This window comes from Zeus faber (assembly GCF_960531495.2).
Source record: "Zeus faber genome assembly, chromosome: 6".
NCBI lineage: Eukaryota > Metazoa > Chordata > Actinopteri > Zeiformes > Zeidae > Zeus > Zeus faber.
In genome coordinates, this window is record NC_137201.1 from 22,958,038 (window position 1) to 22,972,499 (window position 14,462).

Below are 14,462 nucleotides of genomic sequence, written 5' to 3' on the forward strand. Positions count from 1 at the left end.
AGAGGAATAACACCAACTCGCCAGCGGACACAACCTCCCATGGAAGACCTGGAAGACCCTCAACAGACTGGGGGTGGAGCAGGGGAGGTGCAAAGCACTGTTGAAGACATGGAACTACCACACAGAGGACATGTGTGGCTGTGGAGCGGTACAGACAATGTCCCACCTGCTGGAATGTGTCGACGCCCCCCAGTGCAGCCCCCAGGACCTAGCTGAACCGACTCCATCAGCTGTGTCCTGCGCCAGATACTGGCAGAATGACATCTAAGATTGCAAAGGACTCGAAGAAGAACAATACAAAGAAGTCCTGAGGGAAGGATCTGAATAACTAGAAAAGAGCAGCAAAATTTAAATAGAAAGCGTTAACTGCATGTATATTTATTGCAGGTTTTTATATATATATATATATATATATATATATATATATATATATATATATATATATATATATATATATATATATATATATATATATATATATATATATATATATATATATATATATATATATATATATATATATATTAGTCGGGACTTTGTGGAAATTGTCAGTGTAAACATTACAAAGAAGTCCCGAGGTATTAAAAGAGATGACACTATCTCCTTCCATGAATTCAACACCATCTGGTTAGACTGATCTCACAGATTGTAGGGGGGTACGGAGGGTGGCACAGAGTGCCCCCATAATGCACGGGCACTAATTACGGATAGCAGGAGACAGGTCCTAATCCATACCTGACCTAAGGTCTCCTATAGCCTTTTCCCCTCTCCTCCCGTGATGGGCACGACACAGCCACTTTCACTTTTGTAGCGTCCGACTAAGTATTGATCTTGATAACACACTTAGTATTTTATAAATCACATTTTTTTTTTTCCATTTGATGAACCTTGGCGCTGCCACATGAAAATGAACTAAATGGGGTTTATTTCTATAGAGAGAAAATCGAAAATAAATGAAGCACAATGACGGTGGGCAAGTAATGAAATCGGTATACGGCCGAACAGCATTTAACCGCGGCGACCCTAGTAAGCAACTAACACAGGGTTTCTGCAGGTTTCAACAAGTTACACTGAAGACTTTTAAAGACCTCTTTAAGGCTATTATAAATGCAATTTAAGACCTATTTCAAGTCCAGACTGGCAAAAAAAGTACGAAGGATATGAAGGAACATCGGAAAATCACTTTCTTCCTGCTGTGGAGCACTTTCAACCACAGTCCTCTAATGTAATACTAGAGAATGACTCCACGTGTTAATCGCTCGCGGATGGCCTCGTTCTCTCTGACGAATAAAAAAAAAACTAAATGGGTGAAAAAAAACAAAAAAACCTCTTTGAATCTGGGCGATTCACATAAGTCACCCAAATTGACATGAAAAATGTAGTTGTTTGCGTCCCTAAACTTCATAATCCAATCAATTTTTAAGACCGGTCAAAATCGTATTTAAGACATTTTAAGGCATAAAATGTGATTATTGGATTTTAGACTTCACACTTCATGAAGGACCGAGGAAACCCTGTAACATTGACAGACCTGCCAACCATAGACCGTGGTGTTTGAGTTACTGCGGGTAGTAAATGACTCCATCAGTTATTCACAGCCTAGCCATCTCGTAACAAGGCCAATCACATCGTATGCAAGCTACTACAGCTTACTATATATAGTCATTTATCTCATTAGGAAATATCCCTTGAAATGTATAATCTCGTAGAGAGACTGAACATGTTTACCAACTAGAGATGCACCGATTGCAATTTTCTTGGCCGACTGCTATTTCCATTTCTAAGTCTGACCTGCAGATTCCGATTTGCTGCACATCGATGACAAATACATCCTGTGATCTGATCACGCTCACATGATTGGAAAGCTGCACATATGGACTTCTGAATAAATGTACAGTATTGTTTTGTGTTGATTGACTTCCGTCATTAAATTACAATAATAATATTTTGTGTGTGTATATATATATATATATATATATACGCGTAGTTTCAGCTGGCATTTCGTACCTGCGTATTTTGACTAAGAATTGTGTAGTTGGTACACAAAATGCATGCAGGATGGCAGGTTTACATTGCACCAGGGAACACAGGTGATGGTGCTTCTAGTCAAAATAACTTTAAGTGCTAACCTTCAACAATTATTCATTCTTGAAAAAAAACAAGTACAGTACAGCAGATATTAAGTAGAGGTGAAGTATTGTACTTATGAGCCATGGAGTGCTTAATATGTATGCATGTACTGTATGTCCACTGTGAACCAACCAGTCTAGGATTGTATCCCCAGTCCTGTCTGGAGTAGAGCGGGCAAGCCATCAGCCTCTCCAGCAGGGACACCCCCAGGCCGAAGGCTGAGGCCAGCTTGGACTTCAGCACAGGCCCCAGCTGACAGGGGTCTCCAGACAAGAGTATCTGTGTAGGGAAGGAAAGGCAACACTTAGACTGTACTGAGGCGTTGAGTCCATCTCAAAGAGAATATTTAGGTTGTCTGCAGGCATCACAGGTTTAAATTACATACTTAAGAGATTTTTTGATAAATCACCTCTCATATTAAATAAGTAGAATTGCATGCAATTACAAAGGTCCAAACGTACAAAGGTAAGGTATATTTTGTATAGAGCAGTAATATTAAGTTTTAGGTACAAACAGGGTCTGTTATGAACTAGATGATTCTACGAGGTATTTAGGATAGGCATTTTTCCAACAGGTTTTCCAACATTTTTCATTTCATTTTTCCACTTTCCAACCTTCAAATGCAAGTCTAGATAATGGCTTGCCATGGAATTACAAGGTAGGTGCATATTTATTGTTTATTCACACCTGTCCGTTTTGCTCTGACACAAGCGTTATGGGGATGAGGGCTTCAGGCTCAGTGGCCTGTCCGGCTTCATCCAGGAACACGTGAGTGAAATGGCCGATTCTGTAAAGTGACACAAATAGTGTTAGCTCCTAAAGAGCAGAGAGCAAAAAATCTTTCTACCTCTACTGTTGCCCCCAGTGGTTCTAAACATGGGGTCCAGAATAGGGATGTAATGGTATACCTTTTTAAGGTATACTGTGGTATCAAGCAACCACGGTTCTTGAGTCTTTCCCTGTAATACTGTGCCCAGGGTATAAATTTGTTGAAAAATTGAAGATGTAAAGTTTAATTGACCCTCACCTTAGCAGATGCGTTCCACCATCTTTGTTTACAGCGGCAGTAGAACTGCTTTACGTCAATTTTTTTACGATGCGGTGCTTGCGTGCATGGGAGCGAGTGTTAACAAACCTGGCAGAACGAGACTTCTGGAAATTACTCATTAGATTATAACAACATTTGCCCGTCTGCTACTGGGCAGCGGCAACATAATGTGAGGTGAATTAATGATTACATCTTAAATTTTGCAAATAAGTCGTATTTTGATATACAAGTCATTATTTTGCCTGCCCTGTGAATTTGAGAGCCCTGACAAGTGCCTTCCTGTGCTGTGCAGTGTCGTTGCCATGTATTTCTTTTTTAATATGAACTTACTATTAATTGAATACACAGAAAACAAAGAGGGAATATTAATACCATGAAATACCGGATATTGCAGTATTTGGTCGATACCGTACTGTACTATCAAATTTCATACCACTACATCTCTAGTCGAGAAATTACAATAAGGATTCAGTAAAGTGGATAGAAGAAACTTACCAGTATTAGTATAGTGTTCCTAATAAAGTGCTGACTGAATATATAATTTATTAACTAAATCAGGGGTCTCGAACTACAGAGTCCAAAACTGGCCTGCAAGACAACTTAATGCGTCCCACTACATGTTTATAAGTTAATATATTGTTAAATCTGGGCGCAAATTCATAAAACAAAAAAATTAGTTTGTTGCCAAGGTTTAGAACAAAGCAGAAAAAAATAGAAAAATAACTATTTTATTCTGATAATTATGTTGTTTAACTGACATTGGGAGGCAATTCAACAATGAATAACAGCTTGTTTTTTTCCCCCTCAGTGTTCAATGCAGCCAACTTAAGAGAATACAACCTGGCCAGGTACTCTCAGGTAATTTGAGTTTGAGACCCCTGAACTAAATGATATCGAACAATAAGGACCTTTTCAGATTGGGATCCCAGAGACAGAGTGTGATTAAATTGGGTCCTTGGCCTAATGCATGTGAAATTGAGGGACCATGATGTGAAAACTTTGAGGATCACGGTCATGTGATGTGGTCCAGGCCTTACTGCAGTCCCACATGGTGAAGCATGCCGGCGCTGGAGCAGGTGCTGACCACAATCCTGTGGAAGGAGGCGAGGCGAATGTCCTCCCCCGCTCTGGAGTACTGCCTCAGCTCTTCTGGAATGGACTGAAGAGAGTAACACCATGTGAGATGGAATTTTTATAGGGCGGGAGGGCATCAAGGAATGAAGAAAACTGCCCTGGCAGCAACTTGTTGGAAAAAATAAGCCTGCACCCTGACTGGAAAGGGGATGTGTCGAATAATATATGTACATACATATATTACAGTGTATATATATATATATATATATTCTCATCTCTGCAGAAATACCAGTTAGAACAGGTTAAGTGAACCAAGACCATGGAAAGAAAGCCAAAGAGAACAAAAAGGACTGGAGTCAAATTACGTTTCAGCCAATTTACAGCACTAGTCAGCACACACATTTGTATCATTACCCCTGGTCATTTTTCTGATGATAGCTTACGTTTTTAGATTTTTAATATTGTCTCTATAGTCAGGTTTTGGAAAAGACGAACACTATGGTAAGTAGGGCTGGGTCGGTCATGAAAGTTCTGCTGCTAATTGACTGTCACCCAATAATCGAATCGAACTGCATTATCGTCTCGCTTGAGGGTGGGGGGTGTTTTTTTTTTTTGGTTTTTTTTTTAAATGGGCATCGAGATTTCATTGGAAACAAACCAGCTGTATATTGACTAAAAGAGGTGTCCCCAACGCGACAGATTTTTTGTCAGGCGGTTGGAAGGATGGGAACGGGCAATTTCTTCCTGAGAGACGTGCAAAGGCAGAGCGGAGTTGAGAGGGAAGCAGTTTTCTTTTTTTTCTTTTTTTTAATTTTTTTTAAATCGGAATCTCAATTGTCAACATTGGATAAAATTCATAATTTAAGCCCAAATAATAGCCATATTTAAGCGGGCTCCCCTGAGGGGTTTCAACAGGGAGAAAAAAAAAAAACAATAAGTACTTTCCCAACATTTGTTTTTAAAATCACGGCAGGAGAATAACATGGCAACAATACTGTTTTAATGAGTCCCATATTCCAGCATAAATAACTTTATTTATGCCGGTAGGAAATAGAACAGGAAGTCCAGACGATGAGCAGGTAGGATATTTATTTTCTGGACAAAATATGAATATTCATGAGCGTACATGGGTACTCGTTCTGAACGCGTACTCATTAGGGATCCAGCCCGCAGACTGCATACTTGGGAAAAATTCAGAATTTTTCAAGCTAATACTATTAGAAACAGAAGAACGGCAGAAGCTACAAACACAGTTAAAGTCTCGTTGGAACCAGTATGTCACATACATCTCGTGGTTTAAGTTTCATCCAAGATGGCGGTGCGCTAGTGGCAGCCTGTTGCAGTAGTTCTGTCAACAACTTGTTTTTTATATTTTCTTGTGTTTATATTGCGCTTTCGTTTCTGTCAAAACACTGCATGCAGTTGATTTTTCAGGCTAATAGGGATACTGTGTGCCTTAACGGATTTCTGCTGATACGCATGGCACTAACCCTAACACACTAGGGTTAGCGTGGATAACACCATTCCCACCAGGATAGATGCGATATTTCCGCAATACCAAGCCCTGGATCACCAGTGACCTGCAAGAGCGGCTGAATAAGAAGAAGAGAGCCTTCAGGGACGGGGACAGCAATTACTGAGGAGCATGCAGGGAGAGCTGAAAGTGAGGCAGAGGGAGAGCAAGGAGGCATATAGGCAAAAGATGGAGGGGCAAGCTCCAGCAAAACATGTGGGATGTGTGGTCAGGAATGAAAAAGATTGCGGGCTTCAAGGTGAAGGGGGATAAGGCTGGGGGAAGCCTAGAAAGAGCCAATGAGTTGAACATGTTCTTCAACAGGCTCAGCACAGGAGCCTCAGCTGCCTTCTCCCCTACCCCCAGCAACACAGGCCCCACAGCTGCTCCTCTCTCACACCTCCCCAGTCATCAAGACCATGGACTCACTGTGCCACCCCTCAACCCCAAAACCCCACTATGGACTGCAATATAGCCTCATCAACGCCCCCCCAGGTCAAGAAACATAGAGCACCCCTCTACCTCCCCCATCCGCCTGTCCGTTTCCTGAAGTCAGGTGAAGAGGCAGCTGGAGAGACTGCACCAGAACAAAGCTGCAGGTCCGGATGGTATCAGCCCCAGGGTTCTAAGGGCCTGCGCGAACCAGCTATGTGGGATTCTACAGCACCTCTTTAACCTCAGCCTGAGCCAGGAAAAGGTTCCAGTGCTGTGGAAGACATCCTGCCTTGTTCAAGTACCTGAGAAGCCTAAGAAGTCTTCTCCATCTGACCTCAAGGACTACAGACCAGTTTCCCTCACATCACAAATCAAAGTCCTGGAGAGACTGATATTGGTCCATCTCACACCTCAGGTGAGCACCGCTGGACGCACTGCAGATTGCCTACCACACGAGGTTGGAGTTGAAGACGCGATCACCTACCGGCTTCAGCAAGCTCACTCTCACCTGAACAAAGCAGCACTGTGAGGATCATGTTTTTTGATTTCTCCAGTGCTTTCAACACGATCCAGCCTGCACTGCTGTGAGAGAAGTTCCAAGAGATGCAGGTGGACGCCTCCACAACCTCCTGGATTATTGACTACCTGACAGACAGACCAGTTTGTGCGGCTGAGGGAATGCGTGTCTGAGCAGTTGGTGAGCAACACAGGAGCACCTCAGAGGACTGTATCCTCACCTTTACTCTTCACCCTGTATAACAGAGGCTTGAAATACAACTTGGAGTCCTGTTATCTGCAGAAATTTTCGGATGACTCTGCAGTTGTGGAGTGCATCACTGGTGGACAGGAGACTGAGTACAGGGAACTTGTGGACTGCTTTGTGGCATAGTGTGGGAACAACCACCTCCTCTTGAATGCGACCAAGACGAAGGAGATGGTTGTGCATCTCGGGAGGACCAGGACTAGGCCGAACACTATTTCCATCCTGGGGTAAAAGGTGGAGGTCTTGGAGGGTTACAGGTACCTGGGTGTTTACCAGGACAACAGACACGACTAGAAATAAAACACTGAGGCGGTCTACAGGAAGGGACAGAGCAGACTCTACTTCTTGAGGAAGCTCAGGTTCTTCAATGTCAGCAGAAAGATGTTGCATATCTTCTACTAGCCTGGTGTGGCTAGTGCAATTTCTTTGCAGTCATCTGTTGGGGCAGCAGCATTAGAGGCAGCAACTCCAAGAAACTGAACAAACTGCTAAGGAAGGCTGGCTCTGTGCTGGGGACTGCTCTGGAGCCCCTAGAGCTGGGTGTGGAGAGAAGGATGTTGCACAAGCTGCTCAGCATAATGGACAACACTGCACACCCCTTACACAACCTACTGGTCAGACAGAGTGTCTTCAGCCAGAGGTTTCTTCAGCCCCACTGCAATAAGGACCGTGACAAGATGTCATTCCTGCCCACCGAAATAGCCACCTACAATGACTCCCCCCCTGTGCTAGGAGAGGAAACTCCTCTTCTGAATGGCAATGCAAGGCACATTTTACATTTACTTCACATTAAGTTTCCACTTTCAAGCTGTACCTTGCACTAAGTTAAATTCTATTTAAATTCTATTTTTATATAGTACAGTAGTTGTTTTATATGTACATACACATGTGTATGTATGAGTGTATCCATCTGTCTATACATCTATCTATCTATCTATCTATATATATATATATATATATATATATATATATAAATATATATATATATATAAATATGTATGTGTATGTATGTATGTATGTATACGTATGTGTATATGCATATATGTATGTATGTATGTATTGTAATTTATTTATAAAAAAAAAACTACTTCATTGTGTGTTTTTGTAAGTTGTGTGTTCTGTCATGTATCTCATTGCTGCTGCAACATTGGAATTTCCCTTTGGGATTAATACAGTTTTTTTTTTATCTTATCGTATCGTATCAAATAGATCCACATACGGAGCAGAAATTTGGGAAAAACAGAGCAAACTTGACCCCAAGTATTCAGGTGGTCGTGCTTGACAAACACACCAGTGCTTGTAAACAAAATGAAGGAGATGAAATTTACAGTAGACGCTTTATGACGTCATCATACCATTTACTATGAATGAAAAGGTTCTGATACAGAATGTACATTGGCACCGTGTCCAGTCCGCGGTGTAGATTGTTGCTCTGGAGTGGGTAGAGATTACAAACAAGGCATTTTTGTGTATGTTTATGTATCTCCTTACCTGATCGGTGTGGATCTGTTCGATTGATATATTATCCATTTGGTCCCCATTACTTTTCTGGATTAATGAAAAATACGAAAAACAGTAGCCCACAAAAACTTGTGACAACGTTGAGTTGTCACAAGTTGTATGACAGTGATGTGTTCAAGATCTAGCAAGGGGTCGAAACAATAGAAGCCGTGATATGGTTATTACTCACGGAACGTTCTTCGTATTTCATGGAAACGTGAGTTATTGAAGATGTAATTCAAGGAAAAATTTCACCAGTAAAATAACATAAGTTCGATTACCTTCATAAATCTCCGTAAACACTTAACCCATGTATATACGTCATAAATTAAGTACATGAGACCCAATTTCACCTGCCGTCACTGAGACTGCACATGTACTCACACACAAGTTGTTAAAAGGTAACAGGGTAAGTAATAACAATGACATGGTTTGGTGTAAATAAATAAAGTAAAAACACATGTTGCACTGTTAACTACAATACTGAACAGAATTAAAAAAAAAAAAAAAAAAAAGACTAAAATATAAAAAAATACAAAAGTGTTTACAATGAAGGGCATGTAGGAAAGAACAAGGAAAAAATAATTATGTAATTAATAAACAAAAGACAATAATTGAAAAAAATAATAAAAAGGAATTACATTTGTTAGAGAACAATTTAGACAAAATATAAGTACTGGTCCAGAATATGTATTTGCAGTCTGCGATCAAGAACTTTCTCAACATCAAAGTTATACATTTCCAAAAGAAGAATATCTTAAAGAAGGAAAAATAATTGCCTCAAACTCTATTGGTTGTATAACAAACATATTTACACAAACGCACAACAATTTGTAAAGACAATTGTTTTTGCAAATTGGACCTTCCGGTCCACTATTGATTTGTTTCACATGTCACAGGAAAATTATTTCAGGTAAAGTTCCAAAGGAAAATACTTTAAACAATTTGACTTTAAATCCTATTACACCAGAAATAAACGGCTTAAACTCAGTGGAACAGCACTTAACTGCAAGAAATATTCCATTCATGACAACACTAGCTTTACCAAAAGGTGGACAAAATGGTATTCCAGGACCAGTCACATGTGTACCTTCAAATATTACCAATGGAACAAATGTACTTCCAAGATCTGTGGATAATGACCTTGTGATTTGTGTCAAATTGAAGAGGAAGTTACCTTACAAAGACATAAATATCAATATGTTCAAACAGATAAAATAAAAACAGCATTAGGGTATTTGAGAATACATAAGTGGTATAAGGATTTAGAATTTAACAATGAATGGTCGTCTTTCAAAAATTGAAGAATTGAAGAATCCGCAAGAATCCAAAAACCACAAACAATAATGAAATTATTAATTGAAAATGCAGATATAAGTTCAGAAGATATAAATACTTATAAAACATTAACTGATGAATACAACATGGAATGTTTATGGGCAGGTTAGGGTTGATATTGTACAGGAAGTATTAGAGCAGCACTTTGATGACATTTTGTCTGTAGCACCAGCAGAAGGGAACAACCTTGCACCAATATTGGCAGATGTTTCTCACTTCTTTTCCCAACAATGGGAAGGTTTCATACATGTTCTCACGCCGATCTACATTTGTATCAGGAAATATTGATAAAACTTTACAAACCCGCCGAAAATTGAAGAACATTGGCGTAACCTTGAGAACAGTCACTTTGTGACATCATGAATCATTGCCATATAAATCCACAGTTCATCTCTGAGTGGTTGTAAAAATTGAAAAATTGTAACTCCTGCTACATTGGACAGAATCGAGAGAACTGTAAGTATCTACCATGACTAAACTAGACCCTGTGTATTGCTGCTTGCAGCTATATTTATTATTATTACATAGTCTTCTGCAAAAGAGAAAAAAAAAACAATGCTTGCTTTGCAATGCATGGTAAACTCCAAACACAGCGCACTTTAGAGACAGCGCGATCGTTGCAGTTTGTTTAAGCATACATACAATTATTTACGTATATTTATAGGAAAGGTACGATTATTTTATATATTTTAGAAAAACAATCGATAGACAGTTTTTTGTGTGTTTTTGTGTGTCGATGACTGCCAATCGCCTGATTATGAAATAACTGGCCCAGTCTCAATGGTGAGGAGCCTACCTTCACCTTAACACAAAATGTGGAAAATTTAAGTAACTTTGAAAAGGGACCGGGGGATCATTTGAAGGTAGATTTATCATATATCATTGAGACAATATGAAAAAAATAAAAAAAATATGAGGTATCATCAGAGGAATGATGTAATTTAAAATTTGACAGTATTCATCCACAAAAGACCTACATCCTGACCTATGTCCTGAGTCGTCACCAATTCTGTACAATACCTCTTCCTGCCTGTTGGAGGCGTTGACACGTGCCAAACTGGCAGTGTGCAAGAAGCCACTATGATGCAGACGGATGCAGATGAGGTCGGCGGCGCTGTTGGAGGGCGTGCACACCAGTAAGCGGCTGCTGGGAACAAAATGGTACACCTTGGAGGTGTAAAATAGGAAATGGGAAGTGGTCACACGAGGTTGGGACATCATGTGGCATGTTAACACTGGTATCAAGCAATGGTGGAGCACAAGACGCACAAGTACTTTGTTACAGTACTTAAAGCAGCACTATGTTACTTGTGGTATTTGGCGCCTCTACAGTTTGCCTTTGAACTGTGGTAAAACTCAGTCCGGTGTCCGAAAATAATTTATTTTACCGGACAAATTTGAACCTTATCAGTCACATTTCAATGACAGTCTGTTAGAAACACGTAATGTACACCTAGGTTACAGCAGCTTTTGCCACTGCAGCGAGCACTCAGCCCACGGGACGACGACGACATGAAAGTGAGGGCCAGCGGGTGCCGGCACTAGGTGCCAATGGCCCGTCTCGCCCACGCCGTCGGGAAGGTGGAGTGGCTACGTTTTGTATGAGCATTATTACCGGACAAGTTTTATTGCCACCAAGTCTTTACTTTGTCGTTTTTTTTTTTGTTTTTGTTTTTTTTTATATATAAATTTTACCAGGCAAAAAACGGCAATTACTAGAGCCCGACATTAAGTAAGTGACGTAGTGCCGACAAGTCAAACGCACTTTTCCCACGGTTTCGGTACCCGAACACAGAAGTGACAGTGCAAGGACAGGTGTTCGGGGAGGTGCGTAGGAATGAAAGAGGTGCCATTCTTCATATTACAAGTAAGTGTAACATCCCAATTATTTTGAAGCTGCTATTTTAAAGGTAAAAAAAGTTCCATAGTGTGGCTTTAAGTATAATTCTAACTGGGTTATAAGAAAAAAATGTGGCTCCAATGACTCCAAACAGATGTCTATGTGCACTGTTTAATAATATTAATGAAATGGAACTCAATATTGGTTGATACAGCATTGGCAGTGAAAATCATGGTTCTGTAATTGCCCTACTGTATACAATGGTGAGTAGGGCTGGTTATAAAAATGTGATAATTTAATGGGATTCATCAAATCACTTCAGTAATGGTGAGCCAAAATGAAATGAATGGTTTGTACAGATGTGAATGAATGTGTAATGTAATTATCTTTCTTATACGCTAGGTTGAGTTCTATTTTAAACTGTGATTGCATGCAAAAATGGATTGAATGATTTATTTTTCAAACCACAAAATTGCAGTTTTAATAATCTGAATTAAAATACCAGGAATTCCTTATTTATCTTATTGTTTCCAAATTAGTTGAATGAAATATTAACATTAAAATATATACAGAATTAGAAATAAAAAATAAAACAAATCTTTAAGTTTGGTAATTTTGGACCCATCAGGGTTAAAACAATATATGGCGTTCCACTCTGTAATCTGCATAAAAAAAGGGATTGTTTAGGAACAATTATTTAAATTGAGGGACTGAAATGAGAACTTGCGCCAACAATATATATGTGTACCTGCAGTATGGCCTCTATGAGGGTGAGGGTCTTCCCGGTGCCGGGGGGTCCATACAGAACATAGGGCGTGGGCCGACACTCCCCAGCCAGGACGGCCTTCACCGCCTCCCTCTGAGACGGGTTGAGTTGGGGGTTGAAGAAGTTCCCCTCACTGGGAATGGCTTTAGAAGGCAACCTGCCACCTGGAAGCACACACACAACTTTCAGTGGTCAAAGAAGCAGAGTGCACGTCCTAAGCAAAGTCCAGATTTAAAGTCAAAATGAGGGGACACCACCATCTCTGGTTGAACATGCGTTACTACAACTGCTTAATCCGCAATATGGCTGTAATGGCTCTGTTTCAGACTGGTTTGCCCACCACTGTAATGACTGGGCTTCTCTGCGTAGATGGCGCTATTATTGATTTGTTACTTTTTAAAATACCTTTGGTTTGTGTCGACTTTGACTTCACGTCAATGGAGATACTTGACTCCTCCAAATTGTCCACGTTCTTCACCTGATGTTCAAATACAAATACTGAATGAAAAGCTCTGAATAATAAATTCCATGTGCCTTCTGTCCCTTATTTTTGCCATCCACCTCGTTGTCCTCATCTGTTGTCCCATCCTTGTGTGTTTCCTTCGTCCAGCTTCCCATCCACTGAGGAGCTTGGAGCGTTATTTTGGTGGGGAACAGAACTAGACAGCACAGGGAAGGAACAATTGTGAAACTTAACATTTAAATCCTCATGAGCGAAATGCTCAATCCCCATTGTGCAGAACGCAATGGAATATTTATTAATATGAATTACCATATTAAATATAACATTCCCCCCAGAGATTCTCAGCCTATGGGGTCACTTGATATGCACACAAAGCTGCAAGTCATTTCTAAGAATGATATATTGATTCAACGGGATATTCACATCAAACGGCTTCCTAATTTGCGTTGTGATTAAGAAAGTTATAAAGTTGCTTATAGTCCTGAATGCAAATTGTACCACATAGAATTAGTAGTTCTGTGTCCAAAATATCAATCAAAGGAAATAAGAAACTCTCCACACTTTCTTATTGCCATTATCAAAAATAAATGCTATTATAGAGAATTTTGGGACCTAAAAACAAGGTCATGGGCTAAAAATGGGTTTAAAAACCCTGCTTCAAGTGATATATAGGCAGGCTGCTGTTACGTAATAAAATGTTAAACTGCATAAACAATTACGATTTGGGCCTAGCCACTCACCGCTTCCCACAATTAAAATACACTTACCATTTCCAAAATGTTTGGCCTGGTCAAGTGCATGGTGAGACCGCCTCATGGTCACCCTGGTAACAGGTATAATTTCATACAGAACATTTCTACTTTCACCACTTGTCATATTTAGCTATTCACATTCAAATAGTCTCCTGCGAAGCGATAAGTGAAATATTAATCACAGCCATCTGCTTTCTTACCTATTGTAAGAGAATTCGACATCCAAAGGCTCCCCCATGTAGCGCTTCTGAAACTCTGCATTGACTCTCAAACTCACTTCGTCATCATTGATCTCAGGGCCAAAAGAAATAATGTAACATTTTATCACATTGTGATGGAAAAAAGAAATAGTTAAACTGTGTAAAATTAATCTTTACCTCTGACACATAGGCAATATACTCCATTACAATTCCCTCAGACTGTGGCCCCCTCAATGAAATTCTGTCACCTGCGAGGTGGGACAAATATTCTCATATGAACCATAAATACAAACATTAAGAGATTTGCAAAAGGCGAAAAGAAACGATTGATGCCTTCAGTTGAGGGGTGAATAGAGATGTTGCAATCGACTGATTTCACTATTAACCGCATCCAAAATGGTATGCAGGGCTCGACCATGCTGTGGTTGCCCAGGTAGACAATGGCCCAGATTTGGGAAACCCTTAGAGTTGACAATCGTATGTTTCCATCCAACTTGAAGGGCAATTTTAAACTGTTGTTTAGGAAATGTGTCAACTAATAAAAAGGGGAATTTGGTGTGTTGAAGGAAAATAACTCACTGTATTTTTAAGTTCCAAAGCTCAATGTCAATAAATATCTGTTCTTCATATAAACCTATTA

The 14,462-nt window shown here is 40.0% G+C and overlaps 1 protein-coding gene across 1 annotated transcript in view; it reads right to left on the bottom strand.

Moving 5' to 3' along the window:
• Positions 1-923: 923 nt before the first annotated feature.
• The window catches only part of mov10l1 (Mov10 like RNA helicase 1), a gene marked incomplete at both ends in the record, with an annotated part of 31,932 nt that continues 18,393 nt past the window's right edge, over positions 924-14,462 (bottom strand). Inside the window, 6 exons of the mRNA XM_080002887.1 lie at positions 924-929; positions 2,263-2,409; positions 2,818-2,917; positions 4,216-4,337; positions 10,822-10,968; positions 12,390-12,571. Coding sequence (XP_079859013.1) covers positions 924-929; positions 2,263-2,409; positions 2,818-2,917; positions 4,216-4,337; positions 10,822-10,968; positions 12,390-12,571 — 704 coding nt within the window. The remainder of the gene's footprint in view (positions 930-2,262; positions 2,410-2,817; positions 2,918-4,215; positions 4,338-10,821; positions 10,969-12,389; positions 12,572-14,462) is intronic.